At 31.3% G+C, this 16603-nt stretch overlaps 1 protein-coding gene across 1 annotated transcript in view; it reads left to right on the top strand.

Annotated features, from left to right (window-relative positions):
- The window catches only part of LOC126781661 (probable NADH dehydrogenase [ubiquinone] flavoprotein 2, mitochondrial), a 41278-nt gene extending 24877 nt beyond the window's left edge, over positions 1-16401 (top strand). The window contains exons 2-6 of the mRNA XM_050506620.1: positions 12753-12878; positions 13675-13862; positions 14836-15043; positions 15896-15972; positions 16296-16401. Coding sequence (XP_050362577.1) covers positions 12753-12878; positions 13675-13862; positions 14836-15043; positions 15896-15972; positions 16296-16401 — 705 coding nt within the window. The remainder of the gene's footprint in view (positions 1-12752; positions 12879-13674; positions 13863-14835; positions 15044-15895; positions 15973-16295) is intronic.
- The last annotated feature ends 202 nt before the right edge of the window (positions 16402-16603 follow it).

Raw genomic sequence — 16603 nt, 5'->3', positions numbered from 1 at the left:
CTGTCCAATCATAAGCTTTAATCGTATCTCGATAGCGTTTCATTTCACGTGAACCCAACTTTTCTTTATTACGTAATTATTTTCACACATAAGCATCATTATTGTTTTATTTTAGTCTCAATGTACGTGAGAGATATCGCTGAAAGCAGTTTTATCTCGTTGCAATCTCGGGGGTATCGTAAGCGCCGTTGTTCCTAGTAAATACCCATTTTAAAAGCCCAACAAAATTATCTTTGGGGAAGATAAAGTCTGTTTATAAAATCTAATATAAAAACATTTTGTTGCAGAAAATTCCAGTTTACTTTGCTGTGTGCTTAAAATATATTTTTCTCATTTGAACGACCTAATTATTGAGTCGGAAAACCTTTTCTAATTAAGAAAATTCCTTGACATTGTTTAGTCCGTATTACATTACCTGTTATTGTTATGAACATAGCATTGTCTTTAATTATGTATCTAAATTAAATTTTAATTACAATGTACTACCGGTTGCCGCAGTAATTTACTGTAACGCTAAGAAAGTAGTTTGCAAAATTTTAATTTTATTACGTTGTTATAATATACGTTTTTTAGACTAGATATAACGCAGATAATGTGATCAAATATATCATCAGTGGCCTAGTGCACATTTGTACAGAATTAACACATTCACAACAAATCTTATTTATAAAGAATGTCCCCGTTTTTGAAGATTATAGCTTAATTACTGATTCAATAATTAGTTGAATTAATAGGTACTACGGATATATACTATAATTAAAATTTTAATTAAATTAAAATTTGAATTATCAATTCAATATACCATAAATTGATCCACGATTCGCGACGACTCTACTAACAAGTATTAAGCTTGTTCATGGAATATACATTTATAAATCGAGGTTCGATATAATATCTTCTAACATAGTGTATAAGGAATGATGCGTGGAATTTGTGACGTCAAAGTAATCCTAGCTTTCAATTTTATCTACTAATTATGCTTTTCCCTTGAAATATTACAAAACTGATTATAATTAATATTAGAAATGTTAAAATTTGTTTGTTACGTTTTTATGTGTTAATCATAACAATGTTAATGTGTTAATCAATCAATAAATATCATCGTAAAATTTTGCATACAAGTTGTCACGGATTCATAAAAAGATATAGGCTCCTAACACCTGATCTCCTCACACTCAGAGTTTTTTTAAGCTGTTGCGTTGGTTAGAAAATATACTACTATTTTTTATAAGTAAAATAATCTTTTTGTTACAATTTTTTATTGATTAAGAGTAGGACAATAAAATAAAAAGGAATATTAATAATAATGGACGGAGAACGACTGGAGATGACTTATGCACCTAAAATAAAAGCTTCATTGTAAAGGTGCTTCATTGTAAATAAGTAAAATAACAAAGAGGATGTTTATGTATTCTAAAGAATAATATGGGAACGTAAAGAAGATATGATTTCAGAAGTTAAAGTAAAATGATAAAAAGTAATGTAGTAAAAAATAAAAAGTAAGAAGGAAATACAGAGTTCGCAATGTTATAAAACGTGACGGAAAGAAATTTTGAATAAATCAAAAGTTGTATCAGATTTTTTCTACCGCCTCCATGCCTTCCATCACGCAAATTTAAACAAGAGAGTTCTAAAATATTATCCTTAAAGATATAAGGCTTTGAAGGTAAAATTCTTGTGAAGACATCTACTATCTCTTTGACATTCATCTAAGCATATTTCTTCGAAGTTCATGAATTTGACATAATCTTATGCCTTTTTCTAAAAGCTAGACTACATCACCTGAATACTTGATAGTATAAAATTTAAACAGCTTCCTTCCTGAGGCTAGGAGGATATACATTTAAAAACAAAATATTTAAATTAATAAATTCCATAAATTAGGATTGATTGCTTGACAAGATTAGAGCAGGTGATGAAGTCCTCCTGACCAATTTCAGTCGTCAGACCAATGTCAAACCTCAAAAGAGATTAGCCGCCGATAACTGCGCAGGATATATTATAGTGCACAAGTGTGTGCGCAAACACATGTTCACTGTCTATTCCCTCACTTTCATAATCTGATGGGACGGCAATCCGACAAGAACGGTTTAAATCAACGAGCCAGTCAGTAGAGAAGGGTCCGAGATATTTACTAGTGGTAGGTACTTTTAATAGCTTCCAATATTTTATTGTTCTCTTTGAATAGTGAGTGAGCCCGTGTTATACAGTCACGAGGGACACAATAACCTTAGGTGCCGTAGTCGGCGTATTGACGATGTAAGCACAGGACACCTGACATCAGGTCCTTTTGCTTGTTCACCTCTTGAAAATAAATAAAAATAATTTACTTTTAGTACATTTTATTAATAAAATAAATAAATTACCATATCAGCTACATATACTTTTTGCCTTAAGCCCAAGGTACAATAAAAGGGAAAAAAAATTGATCGTTTATAAATTTGATGAATCGATAATTTGATCTATCATAAAATATATTTAATGATACCTTTTGCACTTAAACACTTACTTACCAATAGCAACATTTTAACCAGACTAACATTGTAAATTATTAAAATCAACGTTAAAAGTACACGTAATTAACTTCTCGTGTAAATATTGTAATTTCAGAAGGTTTATTATTTGTTGCATTTTATATAACTTTGCCTATTCCGATGGAAATTAAAACATTATTTGTTTTGTACATAAAAAAATAATATTAGTACTATCGCAACTAAAGGCCGTTACGCTAAGAGACTTATAATAATCGCATGACCATAAAACAGTTCAAACGAAGCGTGCTAAAAATGATAACAAAAATTAAGTTATAATTTTAGTTATACAGCGGCTTAAACAGCGAAGTTTTTGGTATTGTTTTCGGTATAACTTTACCTTTTAATACCAAATTATAATGAGTTACTTATAATTAAAACCCAGACCGTTAAAGAACGATAAAAGAATATTGTATTAATTTTAATTATTTAATAATTAGAAAATAATTTCGTTTACTTTTTCTTTTGTACAAAAAAAATGCTCACAGCAATAAAGGCGCAGAAAATACTGAAAAACTTTTTTAATAAAATAATAATGGCCGAAATATGATCACCTCGAATTTCTTATTCAAAACTCTTTCTTTTAATATATTATTCGTAAGGTTCGTAATTTATAAAGAATTTTTAATAATTAAGAAGAAAATCATTAAATAATTAATGTTCTTTATCGTTATTGATATAGGGCTGAATTGTAATAGTAATAAATAATAGCAATTTGTCAGTTAATTAACCATTTAAAGGATTATAATATTTTGAAATACGAATGCTGCTCCAATGCGGGTTGATGGAATACACACGTGGCCGAATTTCAGTGAAATTAGACACATGCAGGTTTTCTCACATGTTTTCCTTCACCGTCAAGCACGAGATGAATTATAATCACAAATTAAGCACATGAAAATTCAGTGGTGCTTGCCCGGGTTTGAACCCACGATCATCGGTTAAGATTCATGCGCACTTATCACTGGGCCAACTCGACTTGTCCCTCTAGAAATATTTTGATATTGAAATATATTCATACAAAACTTATTAAATGTTAGTATATTACAAAAGTCAATTAATAATTTTACATAATGTGTTATAACTTTTATTAATATATACATTAAAGTAATTTTATGTTTTACATACGTTTCTTTGTGAAATAACCTCTAAATCTTCTCCTATAAGATAAAAGACAGTATCTGTAAATATCACACAACTTCGCTAACCCATTAGTAAAACAGGTTGTTACTTAATACATGAAACGCACTGAACAGTATCTATTTATGTAATCTTGAGATATTATTAAGCTATAATTATTCAAATGATATCACCTGATTTTTATTCTAATTAGAAGTACTTTTTGCTAAATTAAGCTTAAAATAATATGCGTCTTCTTTTTATAATGAATTTAAAATTCTTTTTTATCGATAATATTTTTTGTATGATATTTTAAGATATATTTAAAAATACTGATAACCCACAAGTTTTGTGATACCTTGAACAAAATCTTAAGTTGTTACTCAGTTAAATTCAAATTGGGAAACTTTCATAATTTATGCTCTCAATTTTAAGACACTTATTACAATCACGTTAGTCGTTAAAGCGTCTCTGAATTTTTTGTCATACTGATAAATTATCGTACAAGATTAAATGTACATACATTTCTGGTCATTTCTATTGTATTTTCATGATAATTTGAAACTATTTATAGTTTTCACACCAAATATTATGATGAATATTTCATTAGGTTAGTGTCTTAAATACAAATTTAAACTTTGCAAACTTCAAAAACAATTTTGGCTAAAGAGAAACGCTGAACCTTGGTAACCCAATCTCATTTGAGATAAACGAGTTGTTCTTAATTTATAATGAAGGCCTCGATGAGGAAACTTACCTCGGTTAATTAGTTCGTAATTTGACTAAGGAATGAAGGTATACTTATTAAAAAAACGAATATTTTTTTTACAAAATTCTTATAAAATAATTAAGATCCCTTTTCTAAGAAACCAATTACGTAGGATTTCATTTCATGGATAGTTGACTGGAAGAAACTTGAGCGTTGAGAACATCTTTTGAGTATTTGTAACTTTCAAAAGACCGAACGTTCGATCCGACGGGATATCGAGGAAACATTTCTTTATATCTTCTTATGGAGCATTGAATGGTAACGAAATTAGATTCATATGATTCTGTTTGAAGCTCATATAAAGTATTTTGTAACAACTATTAATGCAAATTGAATTGGAATAGTTGGCAATGTCTGTTTTTACAATTCTTTAGAGTCAGAAATTTTTGTTTTCATTTTGTCTCCATTAGGGTTTAATGAAACTAACTAAACTGTCTACGCTTACACGCAAAATAAAATAAAGTGCTTAAAAAAACTTTACTCAAGAAAGGCCAAGTAATAAACAAGAAAGGTTTTTAACATCTAAACATAATCTTGTATTTATATGATATCATATTTAAAAATGATTTTTAACACACAATTTAAATTTATTTTATTACACAAGAACAACACTCGTATTCCTTTTTTATATTTATCGCCTTGAGGTTTTAAACTTAACACAATTCACGATATGTTTACAATTATTGTCGACAACTTTAAGTCGGTTGCAGAAAATTTCATCATGAACCAATATTGACAGCACAAAAGTTGCCAATTTTCTTTTAGTGGGAACTCAGCTTTAGGTACCATAGATATTTTAAAAAGAGTTCTCGCAACACTGGGAGATAATGCTTCGGTTAATGGAGTGTCGCCGATGCAGCGATGTTGAAACGCTAAGCGACTTTTACCATTATGGGATTTGTATACGTGGAATATTAAGGACTTGTAACGCGGAAAACTAAAAGATTTTATTAATTTATGGTTCTGAAAATGTATTTTTTATTATCATACCTGTAATAGGTTTAGTGTAAAAGAAAATTGCAGTGCATGCTTAGTAAATAATATTGTTGTACTATACACTACAATTAAGATTACTTCTCTCTATACGTCATCGTTTTACTCCCCGATTTCATCTCTTTATATTTTTAAGGTATTTTAGTGATTATTATTTTCAATAAAGTTCAACTAAATTATATAAATTACAATAAACAGATTATACAACAGCATTATAAAGTAAAATGAATGAATAATATAAACAAAAATCGTGCTAAAAATCACAATTGAACACTTCTCGAAATTACACTCCATTACGTAACAATACTAATAATTCCATTTTAAGCAAGGAACGTATAATCAGATTACGTACGGTGAAACCTCTCGCTGCCAGAATAAGGCAATGATCATATTTAAGGCCTCACTAGATTTTGCCTAAGCTCCTTTGAGCATAGACGATGTCACCGCCACAAGGGATACTGTCTCTTCAGTTTGGGTCAAAGCAAACAAGACGGATTAATGCTAACCTTTTAGAATCAAACCCGCACAATATAGATATAAAATTCAATATTATATTAGTTACTTTGAACAACGGTCTGCTCCTGATATTCTGTAAGCCCTAAATATAATCCTTCATAAATTTATTATGAAGAAGGATTAAAAGGATCCGTAAAACTTTATTGTTTTGTTTATGTTTCAATTTGATCAGAGTATTTTTTGATTTATTTCAATCAACCAAGATATTGATGTGTAAAAGTGAAAAAATGTAAAAGTGTCCCTGCTAAGCTAAGGCCTTCTCTCCTTTCGAGGACACCATTTGGAGGAGACGGATTGGTGGATACACATGTAGCAAATTTTCATCTGAAACAAGCAGGTTTCTTGATAATGTATTTCGTCACCGACTAACGAGCGCGAGATGAATTATAAAAATTAAAAAATATTTTTCTATATTAAAACTAATCAACCAAGTAATAAACTAAGTATTTATATTAATGGTTAATATTTTTTCTTTTATATCACATCGATACATTCAAATATGAAATACAAGAATTCGAGAATTTGGTTTTAAAGTTTGATTTTGTTTTGGTTTAAATATTAGGGTCATATCACACCGCCCAAACGATTGCCAGTACTTTATGCCGTATTTTTATGACTGCGGACAGAGCAACGACATTTTTGTATACATTTGTAATAAAAAGTGATTACTGATATATTACTATTTATATACAAATAAAAAGTACATTGCTTTTCTTTGTATAGTCTGCGATAGCTTCATGGACCGTAAACGAATTGTGATGATTTTTTTATATTCAATTGGGTTACACCGAAAAACAAACACACCTGAGTATATATAATATAATAAACATAGCAAACTGGATTTGATACTAATTTTATGATTAGTATTAATTTATAGTATGCATGATCCCTTGTTAATTTTAAAAAAACGACCACTAATTGTGGGAAATTAACTATCATTCTTAGAAAAGAGTTGTGACACTCAAGCAACGCGCTTAAAATATATTTACGCCATTCGTATATATTTACATAGATTTAGTATACGACTATAAGTTAAAAAGTAAATTAAAATAAATAAATAAAAATAAATATTCGTTTTATTCAAACTTTCTATAAGTGTTTGTAGAATATGGCATTCCAATTCAGAGAGAGTAGAGTAACATCTACGTTTGGCAACTCGAGTAACACCAATATCTCTTTTAAAAAAAAAACAAATAAAAAAATGTCTTTATCTAATTCCACAGATTAATAATCGGGAAGCTCCCTACGTGTGTTTCAATTTACAAGCGAAAATCATATTCAGCTGTTTCGAAACGTCTGTATAGCAAGATAACGCTACAAATGTCAATCTCCGTAGGTATCCTTCATTTCGGAAGGATCAAAGTTAGGGTGGGGATTATAAGGGTCTAAGATAAGCTTATTTTCAAATGGCTAATTTTATACCTAAGGTTTTTGTTGAAATTTTAAGCCCTGTCTAAGATTTCAAGTGATGTCTTTCTTTTGCCTTTATAATATTTTAAATATAGTTATAATTAATTCGTTGTACTTAGTTTTCAAGATCAAAATATTTCATCCTATTTATATAACAGGTATACCGTATTTCATCATTTTTTTTTTTATTTTGATTAAATTTTAATATGTGCTGATATTGCTATGCTTAGAACGCGTGAATCTTAGTGATCATGGGTTCAAACCCAGGCAAGCACTACTGAATTGTCATTTGCTTAATTTGTGTTTATATTTCACGCTCTGCGGTGAGTAAAACTTCGTGAGGAAACCTGCGTGTGTCTTTCACGGAAGTTCTGCCACATGTGTAACCACCAACCCGTGTCGGAGCAGCGTGGTGTAATAAGCTACAAGCTTTCTCCTCTTATGAGGAGTCCTTAGCCCAGCAGTGGATGTCCACAGGCCCACTCGACTTTAATATGGAAGATCAATTTTTTTATAGAAGAATTAATCGAATTTCGAAAATTGTATTCCGTGAATGTAATGTGTGTATTCCACACACATTACATTCACGGAATACAATTTTATGGAACCGAGCACCTTAAAAGCTGAACTTTGTGTTATTACTCAGACCACTTACCTTAACGAAAATAATGGTAACGGAAAAAGAATTTCGTTTATGAAAATGCGAGTTAATTGCTTCATAACACGTTTACTCGTGACGAGGGTCTGGGTGAGATACAAAAGCGTCTCCCCTAAAACCTTTTAACGAGCTCGTTAATCTCGTATAGCATAATTTTTGACATATCATAAGTACTGTTTTTATCTGAATACCGTTATAAAATCTTCAAATCTTTTATAAGAAAACCATAGACCATTTTTTCGCTCAAAATTTTAATTTTAAGGATTTATTTTAGGACGTTGACCGCTTATTTGGGGGAGAGGGGCAGACGTGAGGTGTCCTATGTCATCGTCTGTAACATTAATAGCATGTTTGCAAAATTTTGCGATGATCAGTAATGTCAGTAAGTATTATATTATGTACATATACAATAATAAGAATGTAATAATAATCATGTTTCGATTTCTTAATAGGTATCTAATACATGTCGCCTACGATAGGCAAGGCGAGCCGGTTGGCATGGTTGGTAGATTGACTTGCCTTTCACGCTGAAGGTTGTGGGTTCGATTCCCACCCAGGACAGACATTTGTGTGCATGAATATGTCTGTTTGTCTTAAGTCTGGGTGTAATAAGTACGTATTTACAAAAGAAAAGTAATATATGAAGTGTATCAGTTGTCTGGTTTCTATAGCACAAGCTTTGTACAAGCTTAATTTGGGATCAGATGGCCGTGTGTGAAAAATGGCTCAAGATATTATTATTATTAAATATATTTGTAAACAAGTAATTAATATTAAATACAGATGACATTAATACAATATACATATATAAATAAAATTTTAAGGTAAAAAGTCTTAAGCTACGATCGATTTTAATATTAAGGTTGTGTAGTTTCTACCGGTTGAACCGATTACAAAATAAACTAAACGTTAGTTTTCAAAATGTTTCTTAGAGTACTTGGTCGAAATCAACATGTTTTAGTATTTTTAATTTACATAGAAATCAAATACAAATCAGATACAAGATAGGTACGGTACGTAAATTGGCATTGTAAGAAATGTTAACCATCGTTCACATCGCCATTGCACCAAAAATCTTGGAAGCTAAGATGTTATGTCCCTTGTGCCTGTATTTACACTGACTCACTCACACTTTCAATCGGAACACAACAATACCAAGTACTGCCATATTGCGATAGAATATCTGATGAGTGGGTGGTAGCTACTACGAGCTTGCACAAAGTTATACCACCAGTAAATTATATTTTATTTCGTCACGTAAGGGCTAACCCTAACGTGAAGTAACGTGAAGTGAAGTAAAGCAATGTTGGTTAATATAAATTAACAAATTCACTATCTGTGTAAATAGAACTGCGAGACTTGTTTCCAAGTTGAAATGGAAAAGTTTTAGCTTTAAAAGAGGCAGACGGAGTGCACTGTTAAAATGTTGAAGTTTTTTTTCTTGCAATAGCTATAGCGTATTTTTAACATCGGATCCTTTTAAATTGTGGTTTTCATTTTAAATTCAGATTGTATTTCAAATCGCAAAGCATATTTTACTTGCAGATGAAAATGGTGAAAATGTTTCTTTTTTTAAAATTAACATGGGTCGTTAAGAGTTTTCAATTCCCTATTTAAATGTTTTCTTTTTCATTAAAAGGAAGATAATATTTTTCTCCTTTTGTCCGCCCTTCATTTCTTAATCGTTTCGCAAAACAACGAAAACAATAGACTATTTCTGAGAACACTTTTGCTATTTGTAAAGTTTTCTACCTGTTGATTACGCGATAAAATTATAAGACGGTTCTTATACTGCTCTTTGAGTAAGAATTGCTATACGATATATTTGATTTTCATTTGGCCTTCAGAAATGAAAATGTCTTAAGGAGATATCCCTTAATAAGTGTACATAGGTCAGTGGGTTGAAATGATAAACATCGTTTACGACACTGAAATTACCTGATATCTGCCTTCTCGGCGAAATTCTATAAGGTCAATAACGTCCCTAAGATGTTCGCCTGGAGCGGTTTTATGGGAATGAGCGCAGATATTGCATCCAGCGAATATTAGTGCCTGCTATTTGATCCACCGAAGTGCCATCTTTTACCATCTTTTTCCAATATCCTTGAATATCGACTGCGTCAGTAACTACTAACATCGTCGGCAACTTGCCACATAAAGAGGATCGTACACTCCGTTATTGTTTTCTGCATTCAACAAGTTTAATATAATGATGTTGAGGCAAAATGTATAAATATATTTATACTTGTAAACTAAAGTTCAAAAGTTTAGAAGTTGTGAAGTGTTTCAATGATATCAGAGTTTGTAAGTTAGGGAATAGAGAGTTCATATAATTATATAGTTATCATAATATCTCCTAAAGTCACAATATATGGACAATATATTAATATTTATTTTTTATCGGATTATACTGGTGGTAGGGCTTTGTTTAAGCCGTCTGGGTGGGTACCACCCACTCATCAGATATTCTACCGCGAAACAGCAGTTATTGTTAGATTCCTGTTTGAGGTTGGGTGAGTGAGCCAGTGTAATTACAGACACAAGGGACATAACATCTTAGTTCCCCCTTGTTTGGTTGGTTGGTGGCACATTGGTGATGTAAGCGATGGTTAAAATTTCTTACAATTTCAATGTCTATGGGCGTTGGTCATCAATTACCATCAGATGGCCCATATGCTCTTCCACTAACCTGTACTATAAAAAAACCGCATATATTTTAATACAATTTAATGTTTTTTTAATATATTAAAGTAAAGGCATCAACACAATGCGATATGTGTTCTCTATTAATTGTGGGTATATTCAAACATATATATAAAAGTTGTATTTTAATATAAACTTCATTTGGAGCTCCTAACTATTGAATAAATTAATTAAAAACTATGGAAAGATTGTCCAATTTATTTTAATGGTTGAATTATAATTATTAGAGAAATAAAAAATGCTTTACCTTCATTTCTCTCCTTTATATAAGAAGTCGTATTAGCAATGCAAAGATCATTGCGCACGCCCGCGCCAAAGGGATTAAGATTATACGAAGCAAAAGTTAACTGCTGACCGAGTTTTGTTGAACAACTCAAACTAGTGACTGCCCGTGATTTCTTAGACGGGTTGCATATTTTCATTAATTGGTAATGAAGAAGAGATGGAAACATTTCTATAGAAATGTCTCTATTTACTTCTTTCTTTTAGAGAGAATTAGTTTCGCATTTATAATATTCGTATGGTATTTGTATCGTATATTCGTAAAACATACGGCCTTACTTATAAATGTTAAGTTAAACACAGATTTTTCTGTCTATGCTAATCAAACCAAATATTTTGATGCCTATGAATCATCAAGCGCTACCACTGGCTGAATGTGGATTCTACCGAGAAGAACCGGCAAGAAACTCGGTAGTAATATATTTTCTTTTTTGCCTAATCGTAAGTACTTTGTACAAATCGCATACATTTAGTTCCTGTACGAGATCCAGCATTCATTCAATCCATGCATTTTTGTCAGACAATACATTTGTACATAGAGTTACTCTTCAAGAGAGAGAGAGCGAGATATTCTTTGTTTGATGTTCAAAATAGAAGACATAGCATTAGTTAGCAAATCACCCACAAAACAACGTTAATAAGGCCGATAGTGTTACATAAATAACCTTAATAGAGAAATACAATTATATTATTACGATAACATAGAATTCACGCTTGTCACGTCAATAATCTTAACAGCCGAGATGGCCCAGTGGTAAGAACGCGTGATTAACCGATGATCGTGGGTTCAAATCCAAGCAAGCACCACTGCATAATCATGTGCTTAATTTGTGATTATAATTCATCTCGTGCTTTAGGGTGAAGGTAAACATCGTGAGAAAAGCTGCATGTGTCTAATTTCAATGAAATTCCGCCACATATGCATTCCACCAACCCGCATTGGAGAAGCGTGGTGGTATAAGCTCCAAACCTTCTCCTCAAAAAGGGAGAAAAGGCCTTTGTGTCCAGCAGTGGGAAATTCACAGGCCTTGTTACCTTACCTTACGTCAATAATTTTAATAAAAAAACAGAGATGAGCAGCTACTTTTATACCAATATTATATTCATAAACCTTACGTGTAGTAGTTATTTCAGTCAGACTTTACAAAAAAGTATTCTTATTTATTAGTATATAGAGATAACAAACTCAGAAGTAAAACGAGTTTCTAATGAAATAATGCGATTTAGTAATTTTGGGTTGTCAAGTTGACAATTAGTATAAAATATATTGTCTTCTTTTGCTGTTTCAGGCGGTATTATCTTTTAATTATCAACATGATACTGGCTAGTCTCTTGATTAAAGTCAAGGTTAACTAAACGACTGCTATAATTTATAATATAATACCATTATAAAATTTAATTATACGAAAACAACCCTTCTGTTATATGATTATAAATTGATGGCAGGCTTTATACAAGCTTGGGTACCAGCTTGGCCACCAACACGTGACATAATACATCAAACAGCAATACTTATTAACGTTGTGTTTTTTTGAAGAATGAGTAAGCCAGTTTAAATGCACAAGGAATATAACATCTAAGTTCCCAAGGTTGGTGGCGCATTGACGATGTAAGGAATAGGTAATATTTCATACAACGCCCATGTCTATGGGCGGTGTTTGGCGTCCCATTTGCCAGTCTGTCTGCCAGTTTTCAATAAAAAAGTTAATAATATATAGATCTATGAAATATTTTTACTTAAAAAGCGAATTGCATCAGTGTGTTTGTTCAGTTTCACAGATTATACAGAAATATATCAACATCCAATTACTTTTGGAGTGAAGAGTTAAATGTTCATCGAGATACTAAAGATAATAATGCCAAAACACCGTTTGAATTCTCCGATGCGAATTTAAAGGTATACAGTTCATATTATTTAGATCAATTCAATAAATGTATTTTATTTTATTTATTACTTCATCAGTCTGCTTACTATAGCATTAAAAATAATCAACATCGAACCAAGCTATCTATTCGAGTTCTTTGCTAATGGGTTCTTTAATATCTATAATATAAATTTTTGCGGTATACAATGTATATATATCGCAAAAATTACCAAAGAAAGGTTTGATTTTAATATGACCTTTTATAAAAGGTCATTGTTTCTATCCATAAAATAAATTCTTTAAGAGAAGTTTTATTAGAGGCTTTAAAGTAGATGTTATTATAGATAATAAACTATGAATATGTCAAAGTTTAAATTGTATATTTTGTAGTTTTTGCATTTACAACGCTAATCTTTTTTTTATATTTCATTTCTTGCCCAGCATTGTACGAAAACATCGTTAGGAAAACCGCACATGTCGGATGAAATTCTATCATCATCCCCTTTGTAAAAACGTAGTGGGTTAAGCTCTAAACTTCGTCGAGGAGAGAAAAGGCCTGCCTGTTAGACACTCAATAGGATATAAGATGTTATGTATGTTAGGAATATGTCAAACTTTAAAAAGTACTAAAAGATGTCTATGATCTCATCTTGATATATTTCATAAGATAGTATTGGTGCAAGGTCTATGCCTGTCAACTCAATAACAAGTAATATGTTAATAGTATATAGGTAAATAAACAAAGAATAAAGACCAATTATAAAAATAATAAAATGTACAAAACCCAAGTAACATTTGAAATACTCTGACAATGGTGTTGCATTTTAGAGACTGACAGCTATCATTCAGAATTATCCCGAGGGATTTCAACGATCTGCAACGAGCGCTGCTATGGACATCGTACAAAGGCAGATGGGATGGGTCCCAATATCTGCTATGCACAAAGTGGCGGAAGTACTCAATATACCCAGGATGAGGATCTACGAATGGGCTACATTCTATACAATGATTAAGAGGTAATCATAAAAATAAAACTTTTTTTAGTATAGGTGGGTGGACAAGCATATGGGCCACCTGATGGTAAGTCGTCACCAACGGCCATAGAAGGCATTGTAAGAAATATTAACCATTGCTTACATCGCCAATGCGCCACCAATCTTGGGAACTAAGATGTTATGTCTCTTGTGCCTGTAATTACACTGGCTCAATCACTCTTCAAACCGAAACACAACAATACCAAGTAATGCTGTTTTGCGGTAGAATATCTAATGAGTGTTTGGTACCTATCCAGATGAGCTTGCACACATATACAGCGTTGACGTTAACTATGATTTGTTTGGAATTTTGATTACTGGCAGTAGATAACTGTGTCAATCACGCATTTGCTTTCATAACTCGCATTAGGCACACTTTTTGAGATTAATATTTTTGATATTGCTTGGCAAGTTCTTTAAAGAATTATTAAAGTTGGTACGTATTTTTTCATGACAAAGATTTATTTAGTCAATTGCCAATTCAATCGATCACCATGAATTTTATTTTTACATTGCACTCGGAGTATAATTTAACGCGTAGTAACGTAGATTACAAACAAATTTAAAGAGCCATTACAACGTACGCCAGATAATAGCTAATATACGTATAATAGGTATATACGAATATAAGAAAAAGCCTAAATACAAATATAAGTATAAGCATTACTCAAAGACGTTCAAAAGATAAAGGAATTTTTTTATCAACTCAGTGTCTGGGCACTATTTGGAAATCAATAAAAATAGGATATATTTTAAACCAAAATACATACTATATTTATTATAGATATTTTTTTATATTATATACATTAATTGGATAAAAAATAAGATCAGAAAAAAGAAAAACTTGAGTATTATACGGCTTCATTAATTGTTTTTTTTTTCTTGTATTTTATAATTCATTTACACAATTAGGTACATCTTGTCCTTAAAGTGAGATTCAACTTATTCCCTACAGACGATACAGGGGAAAGTTTAATGTAAAAGTTTGCGTCACAACACCTTGTATGCTTCGTGGAGCGGACACTATTCTTCAGGTGGTAGAAGAGACCACACTGTGCTGTGCTGGCGGCGTGTCTGCTGACGGTCTGTTTGGAGTGGATATTGTGCAGTGTCAAGGGGCCTGTGTTAATGCCCCAGTTATAGTTGTGGATGACGATTATTATGTACGTATTTAAACGTTTTTCATTGTTTCTATTTGTTTATTGCAGTAATGTATAAAATGTAATATAAATTATGGGCTGGGTGATAACCAAGACAAGAAGGTCTCTGTTGTATTTTTTGTATTTTTCTATTTTCTAGACTCTAGAATGGAGTTTTATAAATAGTAAGAGTAAAGTAAATCAGCCTATAAATGTTCCTTTCCTGGGCTAAGGCCTCTCCTTTTGAGGATAATTTTTGAGGCTTATTCCACCACACTGTTTCTATACGGGATGGTGGATATATATATATATATATATATATATATATATGGATATACATGTGAAAAAAATTCATCCGACATAGACAAGTTTTCTCACGATGTTTTTCTTTACCGCCAATCACGAAATCTGTTAAAAACACAAATTAAACACATTACAATTCAGTGTGCTTGCCCGGCTTTGAACCTGCAATCAATCACGGCTAAGATTCACGTGTTCTAACCACTTGGCCATCTCGGCTCTCGGGTTTTATAAATTTAATTTGATTAAATACCTATACGATAAAGCTGCCGACATATGCATTTTTAATTTTAGAATACATATTTTTTCCATATCGAAATCATAATGTTAACGCATGAAAAGATTTTAATATAATTTTCGGACAAAATTGATTATACTAGAACGTCTGATTAAATGTAGGACATGAATAGGCTCAAACGATCGTGCATGTATCCAAAATCAAGCCGTATAATCTCTATGGTTATCCAATGAATTAGCTAGGATTTCAATTTCCGAACGTATAATTAGATGAGATGATATACTCGCCTTAGTAATATCTATCGGAGTGAAGTTTATTAAAAATATTTATCCTATTAGGAGGACGTCAGTGAATACGATGTACATAATATTATACAAACGTTGAAATGTGGAAGAATTCCACCGTGGGGCCCTCAGTAAGTTTCATAAATTTATTTAATATATATATATTTTAATTACGAATCAATTAATAATGCCTTCTCATTGAATATCAATTACATAAAATGACTAAATGTACTAAAGTAAAGTTTTCTTTCCTGTTAAAATAAAGGTTTTGAAGTTAATAAAAAAAATTATATAACTTTAAAAAATCGAGAATAGCTAATTCTGATTTAAAATTCTGTTAATACTTATTTATTCTGTTAAACCTTTTGTTAATACCAATATATATGTACTTGTATAAGTTCTTGTTCAGCATATTTTTGGGTAATTACTTTGATGAGTTTATATATTATAATAGATCGGGCAGGTTCGCCTCTGAACCAATAAGTGGCAAGACAACTTTAATAGAAAATCCACCCCCGCCTGGGTTTGGTATACAAGCAGCGTTATTTCGTCCAGTTTGACCGTATATAAGCTAACGAAATGATTTATAAAATCCCTTTAATAAAGTCTAATTATCAGTTTTGACGTTTGTTATTTTATCCATTTTTTATTTATTTATGTATGTAGTTATTGTAAAGGTTGGTAGTAGTATATACAATTGGGATTTTTTAATCCCTACCTGCCCACAAAAAGGAGAACTAAAGTATATATATGTATGTATAT

The sequence above is a fragment of the Nymphalis io genome, chromosome 1 (assembly GCF_905147045.1).
Source record: "Nymphalis io chromosome 1, ilAglIoxx1.1, whole genome shotgun sequence".
NCBI lineage: Eukaryota > Metazoa > Arthropoda > Insecta > Lepidoptera > Nymphalidae > Nymphalis > Nymphalis io.
Note: the sequence above shows the minus strand (reverse complement) of the source record. Positions and strands in the feature narration are given on the sequence as shown.